The 24,158-nt window shown below is 41.6% G+C and overlaps 2 protein-coding genes across 3 annotated transcripts in view; one reads left to right on the plus strand and one right to left on the minus strand.

Moving 5' to 3' along the window:
* Positions 1–1,522, minus strand: part of LOC122934684 (EF-hand calcium-binding domain-containing protein 6-like) — a 159,875-nt gene extending 158,353 nt beyond the window's left edge. For both annotated transcript variants that reach the window (XM_044290365.1, XM_044290522.1), the window contains exon 1: positions 1,247–1,522. The gene's annotated coding sequence lies outside the window, so the exon portion shown is untranslated. The remainder of the gene's footprint in view (positions 1–1,246) is intronic.
* Positions 1,523–16,218: 14,696 nt separating this feature from the next.
* On the plus strand, positions 16,219–23,958 carry SLC25A4 (solute carrier family 25 member 4). Its single transcript, XM_044297610.1, has 4 exons — positions 16,219–16,438; positions 21,633–22,119; positions 22,414–22,554; positions 23,503–23,958. The coding sequence occupies exons 1-4, from the start codon at positions 16,328–16,330 to the stop codon at positions 23,658–23,660; spliced, it is 897 nt and encodes a 298-aa protein (XP_044153545.1). The 5' UTR covers positions 16,219–16,327; the 3' UTR covers positions 23,661–23,958.
* The last annotated feature ends 200 nt before the right edge of the window (positions 23,959–24,158 follow it).

Here is a 24,158-nt window from a genome sequence, read left to right on the forward strand (position 1 = left end):
TATTGCCCTCTAGTGTTGAGGAATGTTTTTTGCAATGATTCTCAAATTCTTCAAGTAACCAGTCTGCAAGTGAAAAATGGAAGCAAAAATACCCACTCCTCATAAAAACTCCCCGCCCTGGTGCAGGTATACATATTTATCCTGGTAACTATACCTGCCACAGAGGGGGAGATCAAGGAAGATCCCTGGGTAATTTCACTGAAGGATACTGTGCAACTTACAGTGAAACAGATACCTCCCTCACACAGAATCAAGTATACTCGATTGGAGATGTATATTGGATATGTGGGGATGGAAAGATAAGATCTAGACTAGAGGGTTCCTGGAAAGGAGTATGCGCCCTTGCTAAAGCCATCATGAACATACATATCTTCACTGAAAATGAAAAAGACACCAACACACATATAAGCAACCGTCGTGCCCTCCCAAAAGGTAGCTTCGACCCACACGTGTATATTGATGCAATCGGGGCCCCAAGAGGGGTCCCTGATGAATTCAAGGCAAGAAGTCAGATGGCAGCAAGATTTGAATCCATAATTTCCCACATAACAATCAACAAAAATGTAGACTGGATCAACTATATTTACTATAATCAACAAAGGTTTGCAAACTACACCAGGGATGCGTTACAGGGTGTAGCAGAACAGTTACAGGCAGATTCCATTATGACATTTCAAAACCGCATGGTACTCGATATGATACTTGCAGAAAGAGGTGGTGTCTGTAAGGTATTGATGGACCCCTCATCCTGCTGCACGTTCATACCCAACAATACCGGCCCAAATGGTAAGGTCACACTGGCAATAAAGAAACTCACGGATTTATCAATCAAGCTCAAAAGAAACTCAGGTGACGATAAAGCTTGGGATCCGTATTTTGGCTGGTTCACTACCTGGAAACAGGCACTTGTACAGTTGGGACTCATTATCCTGATAATTATTATAGTAATAGCATTAGTTGCAACATATATCATACCATGTGTACGGAAACTGATAATGAAAGGAGTATCAAATATGTCATTTTATGAGACTCTGCTGCCTAATCCTGAAGACAACTCAAATGAAGGATATAGAAAATATCTGGCGGTATACAGGGAAAAGGGCAAGGCTAAGAACCATATTATCTAAGGAATTTGGTTCTAAGAGGGGATTGAAGAGAAATGTGACTCCATCTTGTTTTCTCTTACATGTACAGAATTGTTATAAGTCGAAGGTAATGTAGGATGAAAAGAAATAGCGGCACTCACCAGTGTGGTCGGAAAAAGTTTGCAGCTTTATTATAATCCAAAGTAACATCAGGCAGTGGGGGAGAGGCAGTTCACAGCACGCATGGATCAGCTTTGTTATAATATGTCACCCACGCACTGTTTCACATCCCCCCTCTGTTAGTTAGGTTTCCTTATCTGTCCCAGGACAGATTCTGGGAATATCCTAGAACTAGAACAAACGTTTTGTCTCATTCAGGGTCATTCGGCACAACTGCGTACATTCTATTATGTGACGTATTACATACCATAAAAGGATGTTCTGGTAGTATCTGTATGAGCACCAATGTTTATCTTTTATGATTGGTTTAACGCTGTTGTTATGCAAACTTTTCTACTGCCTTTATAAGGCCAAGTGATAGCATAATAAAGTTAGTGCTTCTCAGTAATACTTGTGTGTGTCTGTTAGCAACTGAGAAACATCTCTCCTGACATCAGTGTCTCAAACCAAGGTTGTCGTAGAGGTCCAGAAAGGTCCAAATCCTTTCAGTAGATAATATTAACTTTAAGATATAATAAAGTACAACATACATATGCATTGTATTTGAATAGGTAAACACTCACACACACAAAGAAGAAATATACACAAAACACCACATACAAGCATCCATTGTGGTACATTCTATGCCTGAAGCCAAGAGAAAAGAAAGAAGAAAAAAAGGACGACATTAATAAATAAGGATATATTATTCGTTTAGAGAAAATTGATACAGTACATTGATATTGCTAATAGCAGCAGCACTGGTCATTGACTATGTATTCAATTGCACATGCCATAAAGTGCATTTATGCCATTCAATGTTTACTTTTTGTGATCATAAAGCAGAGGCTGAATGTGCAGACAAAAGCGTGTTGACATTTCAGTTTAAAGTCATCCCGCTTTTGTATTTCTCAGTCACAGGATTCATTGTTACCTGGAGCTAACACTCTGCATCTGTGTTTATGTTCAGCAGATATTACTATGTTACTATGTTAAACCTCTCATAAAGTGCGCTTGTAAGTGGCTCAGTCCTTACAGATGATCTTTTAGGCCAGTGTGTGGTATAAGTGGGCCCCCCACTCAAGGATGGCAAAAGGAAACAGGCAGACACAGTTGTAAATTGCAGTTTTTATTGAATTTTTGTGGGAAACAAGTTTGGTGATTACAAATCTCAAGACAGGCGACAAGCTTTACACTACTCACGAAAAGTTAGGGATATTTGGCTGAAAAACGTAAAAAGTTCACGCTAAGGTATCATGCAATGGTGATTTCCTCATCTCAAACAATTTATTGAAACAAAAGCCAGCAACAGTGGTGGGCATACCCCTACAGAAAATGTCAATGTCTCAAAAATTTGTCATGTGGCCTTCAGCATCAATTACAGCTTGACAACGAGGACTCATGCTGTTCAGAAGTCAACTTCTTGTCTGCTGAGTCATGGCATCCCACTATTCTTGAAGGGCAGCCCTCAGACCGCTAATATTCTGGGGTACAGAGTTACGAGCCTCTACACAGCGACTCAGCTGATCCCATAGGTTTTCAATGAGATTCAAGTCTGGAGAAAGTGTAGGCCAGTCCATTTGAAGCATCCCAGTCTCCAGCAGCCGTTCCCTAATGATGCGACCTCGATGAGCTGGCGCATTGTCGTCCATGAAGATGCAGAGCCATAAGGACTTGATTAATGATGTTAATCAAGTAGTATGGGCTTGTCACTGTAACATTCATAAAGTGTAGGGCAGTTCTGTATTGACTAGACGCACCTGCCCACACTGTAACACCACCACCAAAGGCTCGTCTGGTGACAATAGTGGCTGATGCATAGCGCTCTCCTTGATCATTATTTCTGCTCAGCGTGAATCGACTTTCAACAGTGAACAGCACTGAGGCCCACTGGTCCCTCATCCAGCGTAGATGCTCCTTAGCCCATGCAAGATGATGATGCCTGTGTCTGGTGGTGTGGTTAGGTACCCTTGCAGGTCATCTAGAACGCAGACTACATTGAGGTAAATGGTTTTGATGTGACACTTGGGTGCTTCTAACCTCCCTTAAATGTGCCTGGAGTTGTGTGGCATTAATCATCTGGTTCCGCAGGGCATTGTTCACAATGAAGTGGTCATCAGTGTGGGATGTCGCCAAAGGACGTCCACTTCTATGCCTTTCTGTGACTCTTCCAGTCTCACTGTATCTCTGTTGCAACCTGCTGATGACACTCTAAACTCAGTGGCCACTTCCGTCTGAGAACATCCTGCTTGAAGCCTCTCAATGGCAAGGTACTGTTGATCAATTGTTAGATGTCGTCTTGGTCTCATGATGTCAAAATGTGACCAGCATTATGAGGAGGATTGTTTAAATACTAATTCTAGTTGTTCCAGAAACTTTATGGGACAATTTTGCTGTTAAGTTCCTTGTTAGAGAACAGCAGGTTGTACTAAACGTACTAAAACATTTAACAGTTGGACATGTGCATTCAATAGTTTAGAGAAGGTAACATTAAGTTCACCTGTAAAGCGGACAACCCATTTAACTTACAGTAGCACAATTCTACAAAGGCGTTTCAAAGCTGTCTGTTGCATCGATGGAAGGCTCATGGGTAGAAGGACTAGGAAACACTATGGATAGCTGCCTCTGTTAAATGCTTAGTTTCAAAAATACATCTGCAAAGTCTTGATACTGTAAAGGAATGTCGGAATGAAATTCTGTCAGAATTGAGTGACAAGGTAATAGATTGAGGAATAGATTTAATACATTGCTGGAAACAAGATGGACACCATTGGATAATTTTAACCTATCAATCATTGGTCATTTACAAGTTGCTACGGCTATCCAAGGAGCACTATAGTTCTAGTAGGAGGAAGAACTAAAAAAATAAATCTCCTCAAAATAAAGAACTCCTTTTTGGAGTAGCACATTTACAGTACAGTACTGAATTAGACCATGTGAAATTGCAGAGAAGATTGCCAGAGAAGATTTAAAAAAATAATCTGCAGCTTGAGAGTTCACAAACACTTGGCAGGAGAAATAAGAATGATCCCTCCATTCTCACCTGGTGTCTGGGGTTCCCCTGCTTTGCTTTGAATCTGGGACAATTCATCCAGGAATGAACATCTGTTTCACAGTATAGAGAGAGACCTTAGATGATTCCTTTAAGAGGAAAGTATGGTATAATGTCTAAGTTGCATGGCTTCCATAGATCTCTACAGGGTGGTGACTTAGATGGAGTATTAGCCCATGGTACCCAGTGATCCTGCGCTTTAGATAACTGCCGGAATTGCAAATCTACCCTAGTTGCAAGAGAGATCAGATCATCAAAGGATGTAAGTGGAACCCTTCTGTCTAAGTCATCTTTAAGATGGCTCAACAGCCCTGCATAGAACATTGTCAGTAGGGCTTTGTTCCGAGTGAGTGGAACTGGTTGATGTATTGTCCCAAGAAATTGGACCCTTGTCTTAACGAAAGAGGGCATTGGCCGTAGAATGAGTGTACATATAGGGTCATCCTGTTTTCAAAAGAGTGCTGTCTTAGAATTACTGTTGAACCAGGCAGGTATAGGTAGTTGGAAAAAAGATCCTCAAGTCGTGGATTCTGGTCAAGAAGCGAATTGGGGGATAGGCAGTAAAACAGCGGGTAAGGCTGCTGCAACAGGTTCCTGGGCATCCATCCATGCAGAGAGGTCACACACAGCCTGGAGTGGAGACAGTTCAGCTAAGTTGTTGAGGTCTAATGACAATAGTATATAGATGTTGTTGCACCTTTGGGATCTATGGCCTGACTTTTTTGTTAAGGTCTTACCTGGTGAGGTATATCTACTAAGCCTCAGGTCTGGAAGAGCAATTTTTATTCAGAAAATTGATGTGGCAGAACAATCATGAAAATACTGATGTATATCAGCAGAGATACCAGATGCTTCTTTAATAGTCAGGAGGCGTCTCGCCCCTTCGGCTGGGTTTCGTTCACCCTGTTGGATGATGTAATTGCTGCATATCTGTAAAGAATAAATCAAGGCAACTGGACATACTGTAGATTTCTTGAAAACGTTTCACTCGTTCTTCCAACAAGCTTTCTCAATTCTGAGTGACTGTACAAAAATTCTGGGAATTCACTCAGAATTGAGAAAGCTCGTTGGAAGAACGAGTGAAACAGTTTTAAAGAAATCTACAGTACGTCCAGTTGCCTTGATTTATTCTTTACAGATATACCCTGACCTGGATAAATGAGAACCTTCACAGACCTAATTGCTGCATGTCAGGTAGCTGCAGAAATGTATTGAGCAGGAGAACAGACTGAGCTGTGCTGAGGAGGGGAGCAAGGCAGCGTGTGGCACTGGAACTAGGACAGGTGAGTAACAATTGTCACAACACCCATAGTCTACAATGGAGATAGCCACAGGCATGCATGTCCTCTTCCTCTATATGGTGCTGATTGGAGAAAAGGGGATCCCCATTCTCCCTATAGGTCGGATTTTTGAAAATAGAATCTGCACCCATCAGACATTTTAGCATATACTTTTAATGTGCAATAAATGCCTCAAGTGGTGATATCCTTTTAGGTTTTATTGCAGTCCTTGCAAGTGGTTCATTATGAAACTGTTGCCCCTGGACCAGAAAAGGTTGTATATGCTGCTTTACATTGGCTATAAAGGCGTGTTGTGTGACTATATCTATGGTGCCATATGATATGTTGGAGAGTAATACTAATTGTGTGCATAACGTATGCGGGTGCATATATTTATTTTACATAACTTACATACCAGTTGTTCACTAGCTGTTCTACCCTTTATGTGCCTTTTGCATTGTTTCAGCTAACATGTCCCTGTGACGAGCTTGGCTGGTCTCTAATACACAGGAGCAGCAGGTGTATTATTGCTGCCATGGTTCCCATCTGAAGGTAACAATTACAGGCAGCTCTTTTTCAGTGGAATTCATTCAGTGAAGGCAGCTGGAAATGACCTGTGTGTATAGTTGCATCATAAAAACCAGATCAGACTCCAGGACACAAATAACAATAAAAATCTTTATTTCTATAGCGCCACCATATTCCACAGCAGTTTACAAATCAGAGGGACACGCACAGTACCCCAGTTCCTCTTGGTAGAAGTGGGCTGGTCTTACTTCCTGTCTAGAGGGGGGAGTATAGCCTTGTGAGGGAGGAGGCAAGTCCATGTTCTCCTTATTCTGAGGCATCAGGATCCAGAGACTAACTGATCTCTGTGAAAGTTACTGCTTCTGCTACAGCAAGGAGTAGATAAAGAAAGAAGATCCTAGACTCTGCATGGTCAAGCATAGGAGTCATCAAGGTAAACTGCAATTACAGCTAACCACACTTTGCTGTTTGTGAGGGATTACAGTTAAGACACCATCATGCTTAACTACTTCCTAGCCAGATTTGACTGTGAACACTACAGCCATAATTGCCAGATTACAGTTGCCAGATTACAGAGAGAGACTGTGCAAGATAGCATACCAATAGTGCTATTATTCGCACTTTGCCAGCCTCCATACTTCACCCTCTGGAAAAAAGGATTTGCATTCTGCACAGATTATTGTTGGTTGTACTACAGCCTCTATTTTGCACTCAAATAAAAAGAGATGTTTATTCTTCTACCTCTGGCCTGGTTTCCTGGCTCCTTTTACACGATACGCTGGACATTGCACTACCAGGCACCCATGCAACCACCAAAATCAAGGATACCCAAAAATACCACCAGGCAGGAGCCTCAACTACAGGGAGTGCTCCGAGGGAAGAAAGGGTGAGCCCTCCATTCACTGTCTAACTTAATCGGATTCTGATGCCGCTATGCCTGCACACTGGATTGTATCGGTGGCTGTAACCCCTGGATACAAGCAGTGTTTAATGCGATGAAAAAATGAATCAATTCACCAAAGGAAGCAATATGGACAATGACAATACATTAGTAAGTGCCTTGTATTAACTTTCTCTACATGATAAATGCCATTTTCTGAGGTGAGACAACCCCTTTAACACTTTTACAGAGAATACTTCATTATCTTTTTCACCAAGGTTGTTGTCTTTTAGCACACATTTATATAATGTGAGTTTACTGTATATACTTTGACGCATAGCACCAAAATATTTCTACAGTATTTTTTTATTGGATGTTATTTTTTTTCACTCACATAAACCATAGGCTTGTATCACACTGCTGTTAGATTCCAGCAGGCTCTTCTGGCATAGAATTCACGGAATCGGCCGCACAAAAAACGGTATTTGTCTGGCCGATTCTTGGCATATATGTTGGATTTTTCTTCTTTTCAGTGTATTACTACATTTATATGTATACACGTTCTCTGTACAATTCATTTCACTTATTTTACTTCTTATTATAAATGATGGTGTTCTAAAATCATGTCGCTCCAAAATTCCGTTTTATCTACATTAGCTGATTTATTACACACCATGGGCCAGATTTATCATTACTCTGACAGCTCACTCCACTTTCACATATGGCTAAAGTCAGTTTTAGCCAAGTCAGATTTATGATCGGCCCTTTAAGACTGTAATAAATGTGGTTTGACGGTAGCAGTTTATCCGTCAGTAAGCAGCTTTACAAAAGTCGCACATCTTTACGAAAAAGTCGCACGTCTTTAAAAAAAAGTCGCATGTTCTATTAAAAAGTCTCATAAGATAAGCATGGTCCTCACTGGAGTGAAATTGCGCAATTGTTGGCGACTTTTTTGCAACTTTTTAAATAGTCACAATAGTAAATCTGTCTAGAGATTCATTTACATAAGAAAACACGCCCACTTTCAGAAAACTGGCGAGCATAGTGCAGAGCAGAAAAAAGTCGCAAATTTTTGCGCAGTTTTAGTGATTGCGCAAAAATTTGCGACTCTTTCACTCCATTATTCTGACTTGAGCTAATGATAAATCTGGCCCCATGACTTTATAAATGCAGTTTATGTTTTGTAATTGTTATCTGTAAATTGCTAAGATTCATTCTACTCAAGAGACAATTTTACTTTCTGTAAGATGGCCACCCCTATGTGCATGGGTTCTCAGCACCTAGTGATGACGTGAACAGTGAATTTGACATGTGCACATTGCGTCTTTCGGATGCGAGGACATGTCCAAGACAAAGGCATGATTAGACATGTGCATGTGTGTTATATAATGAGTGGCAATATGTATGTGACAAATCACTTAATGCACTGATAATATATTCATATATTATACTTGCAGTCCTTTTTCTTATTGGTTTGATGCACATTAGTTCTTCCCATTTGCTGTGTATATACAGAGTATATATATATAAATAGGTATAGAACTTTGAACTAACTCATATCGTCCCTTGAGAAGGCTGACCTAGAAACAGGGAGGTGAGGTGATGGTCCATTGGTGGTCATGTTTTTATTTTAGCGTATCCTAGTTATTATTTACAGTGTACATGGGGGTATTTTCTTTTTTTCTTACTTTGTATCTTGGGATTATATAAATTTATGGATATTTTTGACTTTCATGTATTTTTGCTTTTTTGAAACTACTACCAAAACATGTTTTGAGTGTGTATGTGTGTGTGTGTGTGTATATATATATACACCATGCAAAGTGGATGAACAAAATATATAGTTTGATCATTTTTTTGCATTCAAAACAGCATTAATTCTTCTAAGTACACTTGCTTATAATTTTTGAAGCAACTCAGGGAGGTTGTTCCAAACATCTTGGAGACCAAACTACAGATCTTCTGTGGATGTAGGCTTGCTCAAATCCTTTTGTCTTTTCTTGTAATCCCAGACAGATTCGATGATGTTGAGATCTGTGGGGATCATATCATCACTATCAGGACTCCTTGTTCTTCTTTATGCTGAAGATAGTTCTTAATGACATTGTCTGTGCAGCATCCTGCACATAACAACATGTATATGCTTTAATATGTAATACCTTAAAGTGTATGTATTTGCACAAGGTAATCACATGTGTAACATCAGCCAGTCCATTGCTTGTAAGAACTGTCCTGAACTGTTTGCATTTGAATTCTTCAGTAAAGACACTGAAATCCCCTCCTCTGATCGGAACTGTTATTCTCTCAATACTCTGTGCTTTCAATTTGGAAGTATCCCCACCATGACAAACCGCAAAGTGCAAACTTACCGCAGACACATTGTGGTTTTCATGGTGGGGCACATCAGAAATATGTTTACGTATTCTCCCCTTTATCTGGTTAGAGGTGCATCCCACATGTTGCAGCTGACACTCAATACACGTCACCAAATAGATTGCATTCTTCGTGTTGCAATTAAGGTAGGTCTTGATGGTAAATTTCTTATCATTTGCAGTAGATTTGAATTGATTCGTGACCTGCATGTGGTTAAAGCAGATACATCTGCCATGACCACATTTATAACTACCTTTACTGCTAATCCATGTAGCCTTCACAGCTCCAGGCTCTTTAAATATACTAGGACTGAGTGTTTGGCCAAGGGTCGGGGCTTTACGTGCTGAGCACCTAATGCCCTCCTCCACTGTGCCTGACCATTGATTATCATATCTCAGGAGAGGTAGATTTTTTTTATTTTACATATTTATTTATTATTTATTTTGTCATATTGTTCATTATATTGGGTGACAAAAGTTATGGCGTTATTCTTAGTATAGCTTTGCCCATACCTGTTATTAATGGCTTTTTTCTCAGGAAAAATAAGTGTGTTTCTCTCCATTTTAGAAACCGTTTGGTAGTGGTGTGATGTTATTTGTTTAGAGAATGACCTACATGCAAGCCTCCTCATGATACTATTAGCCTCAAGATTAAAAGAAATCTCATCTGTGCAATTCCTCTTAGCCCTAATCAATTCACCTTTCAGGATATTCTGGATAACATGTGGTGGATGGCAAGAGGATGCATGGAGTATGGTATTTCCTGCTGTATCTTTCCTATAGGTACTTGTATAGACTGTTGATGTATCTTTGTTCCCCCTCAGGCACAAATCCAATAAAGAGTCCACACATGAATTTAGGTAGCTAGTGAACAGCGGTATGGCCGCCACATGACCAGACCAAACCATCAGCAGGTCATCGATGTAGCAGCCATACCACTGCACACAGCCACCAAAAAGGAGAGTGTCGATGAGGAGAAAGTTCCTCTCCCACCATGCCATAAATATATTGGCTATGGAGGGAGAGAACTTAGAACCCATCGACACTCCCGAAATCTGTAAGTAAAAAATCATTATTGAACTTTAAAAAATTGTGCCTGAGGAGGAAGTCAACAGCTGTACCCATAAATTCCTGTAGTTCTCTAGTATAATTGCTGTATACATCAAGGAACCAGGCCAGTGCTCCCAGGGCCAGATCATGGGGGATATTTGTGTACAGTGACACCACATCCGCGGTAATCCATCCGAACCCCTCACACCATTTGAATTCAGAGAATGCCTGAAGTACAGACCTGGTATCCTTCAAAAACCCAGTGATCAGAGGAACCAATGGTTGTAGTAAAGAATCTACCCACTCAGAAAGCTTCTCTGAGAAGGATTCAATCCCCGCCACTATGGGTCTCAGTGGAGGATGGAAAACACCCTTATGAATTTTCGGCGGAGCATGAAAGATCGAGATGACTGGATTGGGTACATATAGAAAATCATATTATTTTTTTATTAAAAATACCCAATTCCATACCCATTGTCAAAATATTGACCAATTCCGTTTGATAAGAGAGGAGAAGGTTGCCTCTGAGCGCGGTATAAACAGAAGTGTTATTTAACACATCTGTACCTGTGACTTATATACCGCGCTATCTAATATGACAACAGCTCCAAGCAATTCTTGGTAACGATCCAAAGCCGGCGACCTTGACTGAAGGGGATAAAAATCCCTATTACTCGTGGTAAAACATACCGCTCTATTACTCAGTTCAAGGTCAACCGGCTTTGTGACAATTTCTTGCAGAGAGGCTCCATGCACTAATTCAGGAAACAACATTGTATTCCCCCGAAAATTAACATTATCTTGTGCAAACTCCAATATATAGGTTGACTCAACTCTACACCAACAATACCTTTATCTACATCAGGCATGCTCAACCTGCGGCCCTCCAGCATGCCCGAACAGCTTACAGCTATCAGCTTACAGCAGGGCATTTTGGGAGTTGTAGTTTTACAACAGATGGAGGGCCACAGGTTGAGCATGCCTGATCTACATCCTCAAAATGTTTCTTTAAAGTAAGACTTCGGGCAAAATGATTTACATCTAAAATGGTTTTATATAAATCAAACTGATAGGTTGGGGAAAATGACAAACCCCTCTTTAAGGCTACTTTCACACTAGTGTTCGTCGGTCCGCTCGTGAGCTCCGTTTGAAGGGGCTCACGAGCGGACCCGAACGCTTCCGTCCAGCCCTGATGCAGTCTGAATGGATGCGGATCCGCTCAGACTGCATCAGTCTGGCGGCGTTCAGCCTCCGCTCCGCTCGCCTCCGCACGGACAGGCGGACAGCTGAACGCTGCTTGCAGCGTTCGGGTGTCCGCCTGGCCGTGCGGAGGCGTGCGGATCCGTCCAGACTTACAATGTAAGTCAATGGGGATGGATCCGTTTAAAGATGCCACAATATGGCTTAATCTTCAAGCAGATCCGTCCCCCATTGACTTTACATTGAAAGTCTGGACGGATCCGTATGAGGCTATTTTCACACTTAGCTTTTATATGCTAATATAATGCAGACGGATCCGTTCTGAACGGAGCCTCCGTCTGCATTATTATGATCGGATCCGTTCAGAACGGATCCGATCGAACGCTAGTGTGAAAGTAGCCTTACACATCAATCTGCTCTATCGATAGAATAGTAGCTGACATATTCACTACCTGCAAGTCCGCTACTCTTTCCTGTGCCGGGAGGGATATCGGCGTGTTTTTTCTGTGCCGCCTCCCCGCCCTTCGTTTTTTGCAGCTCATTTGTGGTGCGGAAAGTTCGCAGAAGGAAAACATTCACCTGGTGTCTCACAGTTAACCCTGGATTGTCTGTGGTTGCTGAATCCGAAGAATCCATATCGGTTGAGCTGAAAGACACTTTAGAAGACGGTCTTCTTTTCGAACGTGATCTCCTCAGTATGGAACGAGGTAGGTTAGTTTTGAATTCAGTCCAGTTATAGACCGTATTGTTGTTATAGTCCAACAGATCCCTGTTATATTTTGTTTGTTTGGATTGGATAATGATGTCTTCCAATTTCGTGAGATTTTCTCTTAGCTTATTATCCAGATCTTTGAACAACAAATTATCCACAAATGGTGACAGTGTGCCCTGGTTTTTTCTTATTTCATCTCTTAACTCAGTAAGAGTTTGTTGTTCCTGTTGCACAATTAATTGCATGAGTTTAATTGAACAGTCCGAGAGGATTGTCTGCCACTACACGTCACCCGCAGGGGTTAAATAAAAGACATGATCTCATACTGCAGTATTAGGATGGATGCTTTTTTCTTGAGAGAATTCTCATAATCCAGCCATCAGTGAAAAATAGTTTTTATTAATAGTAATGAAGTGCACTTAGTTTTATTCTATTATATAATACATGTTTGATATGTGCTTTGTTAGTAAATGACTGCGTGTGAACTTGATTGCACTGAGTATGTCAGAGCCACGCAATTTCCTGATGTCAGGGTCAGGTCTGGGTGCGGCATATAAAGTGCACTCTTTTGAGTAATGTTGTGTCGTGAAGAAGGACCTATATTGATTATGGTCTGAAACGCGTAACACAAGTGTACCTGTGTATTGGAATATTTTAAAACCGCTTGAATAAAGATTTATACCTTGAACTTTGGAGCTGGACCTAAAAAGTTTTTTCTGAGGTTTAACTGCTATGTCCGGGCTCAAGACAAGGACACACAGGTGAGAGCTGCCTTCGTTTGTTCGTGAGTACAACTACTACTACACCCATCCATCCACATCTTCACTCATGCACGACCCTGCGGCATGCTGCACCTGTATGTTTGTGGTCATTGTCCTGCTGCAGAATAAATTTGGAGCCAGGCAGATGCCTCTCTGATGGTATTGCATGATAGATATGCATCTGCCTGTATTTCTCAGTATTGAGGACACCTTTGAGATTTCTGAAGAGTTTAAAGGGAACATGCCTCTTCGAAAATGCAGTGCAATCTACAGGGAGTATGTTATAGAGCAGGAGGACCTGAGCAGATTTTATATAGTTTCGTGGAAAAAAAATCAGTAAAATTGTAATACATTTAAACCTCTTTCTATGCTTAGGAGTCTTATCAGTGATTGATTTCTATCTCTGTATGCTTTGTCTATATGCAGAGACTGTGTAGTGGATGGAGCTGATAATGACTGAGCTGCTCCCACTGTAGTGAATGAGAGAAGTGCTGCGCAAGAGCTACTGCAGAACAGCTTATGCGTGGGAAAGCAGAGTGTTGGACCCCGCTGATCAGATATGATGGCCTACCCTGAGGATAGGCAATCAAGAGTAAAATCCTGGAATACCAGTTTACGTAAAGTTTGAATGACATAAGTCCTTCTTGGACTGCAGTCCTTTTTGTTTACAGAGACTCTCAACAGTTGTCCATGCAACAGCTTATTACAAAGGTCCTGTAGCACCTGTAGGACAAATAAGGGGGTATATTGGGGAGCAGTTAACCAAAATCAATAACTAATTTTTTTAAAGTATTGTTTTTCAATGTGACTGGCAGCCTATCAGCTATTTAATTCTCACAGGCATACACAGAGAGCTAGGGTACATCCACATGGATGGGGATTTGTGTGCGGCAAATAATCCCAGCAAAGTGGATGAAATGTTAAGAAATCTGCAGCGTAACTTGATCTGCCGTGTTAATTTAAAATTTGCAGCATGTCAATTTATGTTGCAGATTTTTTATTTCATCCCTTGCAATGCATAGAACAAAATCCACAGCAAAATGTGTTCCACTCGTGGCCGTACCCTAACTTCCTAATACCTTTTCTCCACAAAAAAGAGTTGTTAAAATCCTCAGAAAAAAACTGCCTGTTTTAACTGCCTGCAAAAATTCTACAATATTGGTCAATAAATACTTTTATCATTTGTAGATTTAGGACAAACTGAACTTCAAGCCGCTGACAGCGAGCATACTGGTACTGCCAACCTTGGAAGAAGGCGTTTTTATGCAAGTGAAGAGAGAAGACCCTGACTAATCTTTAGCTCTTCCTGTGGCGTCATGTGCAGACCTATTTGTAGCACCAGTGTCCTGCCAAGCCATAGTAACAGTTATCCAGCTCCGGGACGAAGCAGCTTGTGCTCTCCAGTCACACCAAGTGTCACATGGTGACTTTACTTTAACTGGCATAGTTGTACCTAGAAGCAAGGCCTGCAATGTCATATGGAAGTGGTTGTGAAGGTGACTTGTGCAGAATATGAAATATCTACATTACGCGCTAATGAACAAAATGCATTACCTTTGTACAAGTAACAAAAAAAACTTTATATGAAACCAGTAAGTGAATGGAGAGTGTGAAATCACTAAATTGTTGCAGTTAAAGAGGTTGTCCCACAAAAAATATTCTACAGTTTTCAAACCAGCACTTGGATCTGAATACTTTTGTAATTGCATGTCATTAAAAATGTAGCATAGCCAGTGAGTTATTCAATAAAATCTGTCTGTATAGCGCCACCTGTCTTATTTCTTTGTCCTGCTCAGTGAGAAGGCCGCACATGCTCAGTTTCATCATTCAACTGCCTCCTGAGCTGTGATAGGTAGAGATGAGACACGCCCCCTGAGCTGTGATAGGTAGAGCTGTGACACGCCCCCTGAGCTGCAGCAGATAAGACACTCCCCTGAGCTGTCAGCCTGATATAAACCTAGCAGAGCAATGCATGGGAAGATCTCTGGATCCATGTGAGATACAGGGCTGGTTCTAACTTTGTTAGAAAATGACTGTCATGTACTATATAATGTCTGATTTTCATTTTTACATTAGTCATAAGATAATCCCTTTAATGTGACAAACTGAGTAAAGCCGATTACAGATCTAACTATATTTGTACAAATGAAAAGTAATAAAGTGTCCAATAAAGGAAGAAATCAATTGCAATGCAACAATTTTATTCTGTATAAAAAAAAAAAAATGGAGCAGCCCCCTCTCAAGTATTGGTTGATTTAGCCTTACCCCTGATACCACAACAGGAGGGCCCAGTGCTGTACTGGTTCACATTGTCCATGAGGGAGTGGATGGGGCCCCCTCTCTGTGGGCCCATTAACCAACTCTAGGGTCTGTCTCTACAATATGTCACGACAGTATTTAATGTCCCTCACTGTAAAATAATAAAATCACATCATGGCCTCATGTATGCGACTGTATGCGTTTTGCGTTCCGCAAATCATAGATCCGCAAAATATGGATGTGGTCCATGTGCTGTCCACATTTTCAGCGGCTCAGTGGTCCACATTTTGCGGACATATGGATGCACTATGTATGCTTTCTTAAAACAAATGTCTATTCTGCAAGAAGATAGAACATGTCCTGTATTTGACGGCGGACCAATTGAAGTCAATCCAAAAAATGTGGATGCAACAAGGACAGTATTCATATTTTCAGGATCGGTAATTTGCGGACCGCAAAATACATATGTTTGTGTGCATGAGGCCTAACATTGTCTTCAAAATTGTCTTTAATATTTTTCAGTCTGGTGCAGGTCAATATAGTTTATACATTTTAGGGCAAAACTTTGTTTCATAGGGGTCAAGAAGTCATCCTATTAATATCCCCATTATTCTGATTCCGCAGTGTCCCTAGCTTTTCTTAGACTACCTAGCATGCTATTAATATTATGGGAACATGCCGTGACAAAACGCTGCTCACTCCGGAGCAGATAACATTAAAATGCCCTTTAAATGTCCCTATGTGAATCATGGGGGTCTCCATGAAGCAACATGTCTCCCATGCCCCCCTGTGCCCTCTAATCTGGACATGGCAGCCAATTACAAGAATCATCCACGATCCCACCCCTGGAGGAGATCCAGTGTCTTTATAAAGAGGAGTTGGTTTGTCACTCGTCCTATTTTGGCTGTCAGTGCAGACAAGCAGCTGCCTGGAGAAGGACTGATATTCTAGTATAAGGAAGCAGGTGCTTCGTCTCCACCACCGTCAAGATGAGTGACCAAGCGATCAGCTTTCTCAAGGACTTTTTAGCTGGTGGTATTGCTGCAGCTATTTCTAAGACTGCTGTGGCCCCAATTGAAAGAGTTAAACTGTTGCTGCAGGTAACATCATTAATATTCTTATGAATAGTAGTCACAATGGTAGTGGTGGTAGTAGTAGTAGTAGAACAGCATGTCTACTTTTACTGTATATGCATCAGTTAGATTCTGGAATATTAGGGGAGAATTACATGCTTGCATATGTTTTCGGATAGAATATGTACTATTTGCAGTATGGGATTGTATGTGGGGCTAGTAAATGTTTGCATGCTTGTATTCTTCTTGTAAGTCATGGAGTGCATGGAGCTTGGAAGGTCACAAAGCAAACCGCATTCTAGTGTCAGAATACACGTGAGCCAGAATGGGCAGCGCTGGGACTGTGGGGAGGGCACTACGCGACATATTCCAGGCAAAGCTAGGACTGACTAAATATGGAAAGCGTCTCCTGCTCGGCCCATTGACTGTTTTTAGAACTGACTTGTCACATGGTTGTCCTGGGACACATGCCAAGTCGGCCTTCCCAGTGCTGGCTTCTTACAAGTGACGCTGCTGTGCAATTATTGGTGTATTCTGTTATTTTACGCTAGTGAGCAAGCAATAAAAGCAACCGACAGTCCGACAAGCCAAACGCTTTCAAACAAGTCACTTAACTGTTGAGAAAGTCACTTATCTTCCCGTGTAGTCAATGCAAGTAGCGCAGATCATTCGTGCACTGATGTGACGTATTGGCTGGGACCTCTTCCTCCTCTTTCCTGCTCCTACAGGCAGCAGCCACTATCTTTTCCCCATTCAGAGGATCTCCGAGGATCCACATCCAGGAATCTGGGTGATATAACAGGCTTCCAGCGGTGAAGTATATTACATCAGAATTAGGTGTAAAAACACGTGATTGGTTGGACAGTTTGTAGCTTTTATTGTTTGCACATTATTGTGGAGCTGTGATATATACGACCTCCGGTTGAGTACAGTATAAACCCATAACGAGTGCCTATAGTTTGGTATTATATGTATATTCCGTTATTTTAATGCCAGTCGTGTGCTTTGATACAGGCTACAGCAATATCAATAGTAATCATAGTAATAATAGTATGTGCAACAGTAAGAAGCAATTTACTTTTCATTGATTGCAATGTTAGTGCTTTGTATACTGATTTTAGAATCAGTTCAATGAATAAATGTGTAGAATAAATGAATTAAAAGGAAGAACTTTTTGCTTTTTATAACAGACTTACGACAGTGTATTTCTTTTATCTCCACAATGTCACAGACACTCATCTGCGACATGGAAGGACAGGCAGACAAGGGGAGAAACTGACGTTCTGCATGCTATTCTAGTGAATCTAGATGACAATGGCCAATGGATAGTTGTAACCATAATGACATCCCCTACACAAGACACATTCATCTACAGCCTCGGTTCTCCACTTGTGGTACTTGGACCCCAGGGAGGTACACTCTGTGTCTTTAGAGGGGTCTTTTTCCCAGAATTAAATAATGATGACCTATCCTTAGGATAGATCATCGATATCAGATCAGTTGGGATCTGACACCCAGCACCCCCTACAACAGGGGTGTAGCTATAGGGGAAGCAGGGGAAGCGGCTGATTTGGGGCCCTGACCCAGACGGGGCCCATCCAGGTGGAGGAGGAGGACTAAAAGATTTTGTCAGGGCCCCCTCAACAGTATTACACAATGAAATTATATACAGTGGCAGTATAGACGAATGGAACAGCTGCCGGGCCTGGTCTGAGAGAGCGATCTGTACTAGCCACAGTAATGGGGGCGGCTTGAAAGTAAGGGGTTGTGAAAAAATTACTGGGGGAGGAGGGGCCCCATTCAAAAATTTGCTGTGGGGCCTAGTTATTCCTAGCTACGCCACTGCCCTACAACAAGCTGTTGGAAGGGCACATGCCGCAGCTTCCTCCTCAGCCTGTGACGGCACACGGCCTTCCTGCAGCTTAGTCGCATTCAGGGACCTCCTCGATAGAGGTCATTTTGAGAGGTCAAAACCCCTTTAAGCAATACTTACACCACTCTCATGCTTTGCTTCTATTGTGCAGTGCAGTGTAAACCTGAGGGTACTGCGATGCAATTTATTGGAATAGGGGTACGCGGCTTATGATCTCCAGGAGATCCATTATTGACAGATCTGAATACATAAAGAACACGAGTTCAGCTACAGAGGACCATTCCAGACAGACAGACGCAGTAGTTGAATGGAGTACAGCAACATGGACTTTTCTGCTCAATATTCTGATATTTACGGATCCGTTTCAGGCTGGGAAGTGTATGACTGCAGTGAACATCCAGGAAAAACCCAACACTTATCGCTAATGCGCATTATCCGAGAAGCACCAAAACAATGTATATACTGTACGTACAGGCGTGAATAGTATTAGAGTGTAGGCAACAGTACTGCTTTTCTAAGGGCTATATTCCAGGTTCAGTAATGCATTAATTGGAGCTAATTTACCAGTTCATAATGGAGCAATGAAAGAAATGTGAAAAACCTACCTACAAAATCCGCATCTATGCCTCTGTCCGTCTCTAGATCATCTCTATCTATCCATCTATCTAACCAACTATCTATCTATAAATCCGTCCATCTATGTAACCAACTAGGAATGATTACCTGACCTTTCTGCTGGTCCTTATCCTCTGTTTCACAAATCATAGCCCCATCCCAGGGCCATAAAGCTATTTTCAGGTCCTTTAGGACATGTGGCCGGTGACATCAGGCTTTATTGGATATCATTTCCCCGGACACACTGCAGAACATAACATTACTGTTGGTGACTTACTGGCTCACAACATATTACTCGAATGTATTTGATTGTGACAACTGAGCAGTCACCCATAGATGCAACAGACGAGACGCAGTAGTCAGGACATCTGAATCAAACCTACAGAAAAACATAAAGACTGAGTCCCGCTATGCCATGGGGGGCCCCAATAAGACTGCACTGCAAAACTCAGCTTATACTTATGTTTCCAATATGATTTCTATATCCTTAGCTCCTAGTAAAGCTTTAGTGCCTTCCATAAATGACGTTATCTAGTGACATTGAAGATAACCTATAATAAAGGGAGTCCTCGATTTAGGATTTTCATTAATTAGCTATAGCAAACAGAAGCTATAGAAAGCATTAATTCCTATGTAAAACCAAGTGACTATGAACATGTGTAATGCCTTTATTTACCTCATGGTGGCGCTGCAGGAGAGCTGAAAACTTGCTGCCAGGTTCATATACAGATTACACAAACTGTGGGTCACAAAAACAGGACACTTTATGACCTTAAAGGCCTTAAAATTATAAAAACAAACGCATTTCCTTTCTTGTCCATTTCACCTGTTTTCTGGTATTGCATCTGCATTGGATCTGTCACCAGATTTCACAAAGCAAAAGCATGCGATATTAAATAGATCTCTTAGACCTAATGAGGCTGGTGTACTTTGAAAATCTATGTAAGAATGGCTGTATAATGCTTTTTTGAAAGTTTTGCCACCTAGGGCTGGACTCATTTTAATATCAGACAGAGAAACCGTTAAAAAGGATAATGCAGTCCTTCTGACATTGATTTTCAGAGTAAGTATACCAGCCGTACCAGGGCCAAGGAATATTTAAAGGTTTTCAGGAAGTTCAGTTTTGCTGGCCTATCCTTAGGATAGGTTATCAATATCTGATTAGTGGGGGTCCGACTCCTGGCACCCTGTTGATTAGCTGTTTGAAGAGGCTACGGTGCTGTGGTGAGCGTTGCGACCTGTTCCTAGGCCTGTGATGGCTAACCTCCAGCTGTACACTTCTTTGGCTGTTCTCAGAACTCTATAGAAATGAATGGAGAATGTTGGGAGTCATAGTTTCTCCACAACTGGAATACCGGAGGTTAGCCCTCACTGTCCTAGGCTAATGACATCATGTTCATAGATCAGATGGCCTTGGCGCAGCTCAGTCTGATTCAAGTGAATGGGTCTGGGATGGAACACCAGGCACAGCCACAAAACAATGTGCAGAGCAGTGCTTACTTTGCTCTGAAGATGCCACGGAGCACTTCTTAAAACAGCTGATCGGCTAGGATGCCGGCTGTCGGACCCCCATCGATTGAATATTGATGACCTATCATGAGGATAGGTTATCAATACTGAATTCCTGGAAAACCCCTGACCAAAACATGACCATACAGTAAGGGTCCATTATGGGTCTGCATTCGTTACGCAATTTTGCGGAACGGTTGCAGACCCATTCATTTTCAATGGGGCCGGAATGTGCTGTCCGCATTCGCATTTGAGCACTTCCGCATCCGTGCTTCCGTTTCCGCTGAAAAATAGAACATGTCCTATTCTTAAATGAGCAAATGAGCAGCTTCTGCATTTGCAGATCCGCACTTCCGCATCCGTGCTTCCGTTTCCGCAAAAAATTAGAACATGTTCTATTATAGTGCTGGCGATGTGCGGTCCGCAAATTGCGGAATGCACATTGCTGGTTTCCGTGTTTTGCGGAATGCAAAGACCTTGTTAAGAAAAATACGTTTATCAACAAATGTATTAATGTATTTTTTTTTTTAGACGACTTACTTTGGTGGCAGTGCTAGCACCCCCTAGTTCTTCTCTTCACCAGTAGCTGTATCAGCGTGGTGACTCAAGCTGTGGTGGACACACATGTGCTGATTGGCTTTGTCTGCTACATGCTCATTAATCCAGCATGACGATACTTTTTCTCTACTTGTCAGAGGTAGTGGAGTATGTGCAGTCACCTCCTCTGACAAGTAGAGAAGAAGCTGTACCAGATTGGATCAATGCGCAGCCCTTAGCCAGAGCTAGCAGACCAAGACAAACAGCACACACATGTCCACCACAGCTGGATTCACCAGGTGGACAAAGCTATTGGCACTGAAAACCCCCCCACTAAGGGCACTATAACTGACACCAATTTAAATGACTTCAATAAAGTACTTTTTAATACATTTCAACAGATAAATTACTTATTTTAAAGCGCTTTGCATTTATCAAAATCTTTCATGGGATACCCCTTTTAAATTATGATCCTTTAACATGTGAAAGTAAAGACATGGAGAAGTGTGAATGTGCATCAATGCCAAACATTCAGATGTGTGTCGACATATATTGTTCAGCTTATAAATGTAATAAGCACATATAATCTGCAATGGAGATGACTCCTCATACAGTAGTTAGACTACTATTAATATATAAGCTTCCCAGCCTACAGAAATACTCACCTTCTTCAACCTTTCTCTTTAGGTCCAGCATGCCAGCAAGCAGATTACAGCAGAAATGCAATACAAGGGGATCATGGACTGCGTGGTCCGAATTCCCAAAGAACAAGGCTTCATTTCCTTCTGGAGAGGCAACCTTGCCAATGTCATCCGTTATTTCCCAACCCAAGCTCTCAACTTTGCCTTTAAGGACAAGTACAAGCAGATCTTTCTGGGGGGTGTAGACAGGCACACTCAGTTCTGGAGGTTTTTCCTTGGTAACCTGGCATCTGGAGGAGCAGCTGGTGCCACTTCCCTGTGCTTTGTATACCCTCTGGATTTCGCTAGAACCCGTCTAGCTGCTGATGTGGGTAAAGGCTCAGCCCAAAGAGAGTTTAATGGTCTCGGAGATTGCTTAACCAGAATCTGGAAGTCAGATGGTGCTAAAGGTCTCTACCAGGGATTCAATGTGTCTGTCCAGGGCATCATCATCTACAGAGCAGCCTATTTTGGTGTCTATGATACTGCTAAGGGTAAGAGAAATCATATAATGATGCTGTATGTAGATGTATGTAAATGTTACTCATATCAGACATGATTTCCTAGTTATACGTATGGTTCAACTAACTCCCTAATCTTTTACTGTTTATTTAGATGAAGCCTATAGTATTTACCTTGGTGTACTTTTCCTCTAAATTATTTGGATGTTGGTCATTTCATAACTTATCAGTTTGACCTAGTGACAAATCATTAAATCCAGAACAACCCCATGTGGCATACAATGTGGCATTCTCACACGGAGCTATTCCTTTGTGATTTTCTTACAGGTATGCTGCCAGATCCCAAGAATGTGCACATTGTAGTAAGCTGGATGATTGCTCAGAGTGTCACTGCCGCGGCCGGTATTGTCTCCTATCCTTTTGACACCGTCCGACGTCGTATGATGATGCAGTCTGGTAGGAAAGGAGGTAAGATAAGAATGGTTAAATTCCCAAAACTAGACTACTGGAGGTCACTTTGGGTGGTCTTGTTGGGTGGTTTATCTTGCATTCTTTTCATGATAAATGTGGAAGACATTGGGCCATTGTTTGTTTGCATAATATATGATACTTTTACAGCCTTTGGTTGCTTAAAGTGAGTCTATCAGCAGTTTTCCCCATGTTAAACTGCTGCCAGTGCCAGGTAGGTACCAGGGAGAGCAGGCCAGCTTTTATTATCAGGAATTATAAGATTCCATTCTGCCAGTGCACTGAAGGTGGATCTTTACTCTGAAAGGCTCTCTGCATTGAGCTCCTTCACCCCCCCCCCTGCTTTGAGTGACAGCTGTAACATCCAATCAGGAGTCACTGGATTGTGAAGAAGCTGAATGCACAGGTCTGTCCAAACTGCCTTGCAGGAGCAGCGCCCAGTAAAAAAAAGTGCCCTTTGTACTACTCTCCACAGTCCCTAGCTAACGTCACCAGTTTTGCACGGACTGAACTGTTGACAGACTCCCTTTAGAGAGAACATACCACCATGAAAGGCTATGCAATCGGCAGGCAATATGTTATAGAGCAGGAGGAGATGAGCAGACTGAGCAAAAGATTTATTACAGTTTGTAATTTATGCATTTAAATCTCTGCTCTTTCTCAGCTCAGTTGCCCCCGTGGGCTGACTGTCAGTGACTGATGGCATCCCCCGTATGAGTGTGTACACAGAGATAGCTGTCAGTCACTGATAAGCCCACCCACTTGACTACTGAGTTTAGAAACCGCAGATATTAATGCATAAATTACAAGTTTTAGCCACAAAACGATACATCAATCTGCTCAGCTCTTCCTGCTCTATAACATGCTGCCTGCAGACTGCATAGCTTGTCATGGTGACAGGTGATTTTTTTTCTTTCTAATATTTTGAATGTTTTACTTCCCAAACAGCTGATATCATGTACAAGGGAACAATTGACTGCTGGAAGAAGATTGCCAAAGATGAAGGACCTAAAGCCTTCTTCAAGGGTGCTTGGTCCAACGTCCTGAGAGGCATGGGTGGTGCATTTGTACTCGTATTGTATGATGAAATCAAGAAATATGCATAAACTAATAAATAAGTCCTGTTAATCCATTCTATATTCGTCATAAAGACTCCGTGATGCATCTGATTTCAGGGACAAAAATCCTATTTCCTAGGGAAATTCACAGAGCGTAATGGGCAGGTATGCAACAAGAACACAGTAATAATACTCAGCCTGTGCAGATGTACATCATGTGTACATGTGTAGAATGGTACAATCTCATGCATTTTGTATACTTGTAGCTGGATCCATGGAAACCTGTGAAACACATTTAAAGGGTTGATGTTATGTAATTTATAATTAAAATATGTCTTACAAAGAATATGATAGTTTGTATTTCCCTTTCCTGGTTAATATGTCATAATTGTGCGCTATACTGCAAATCATAATGACAACTAGTCAGCTACTGGACATGGTCATTCCACGTGCCATCAACATCTGACAGACAAGCGTAGACAAAAGTCGTCCACATTAAATTACTTCATCTCACTGTGAAATCTGTTTTCAAGGATTCCCTTTACT

Source organism: Bufo gargarizans, chromosome 1 (assembly GCF_014858855.1).
Source record: "Bufo gargarizans isolate SCDJY-AF-19 chromosome 1, ASM1485885v1, whole genome shotgun sequence".
NCBI classification, from domain to species: Eukaryota; Metazoa; Chordata; class Amphibia; order Anura; family Bufonidae; genus Bufo; species Bufo gargarizans.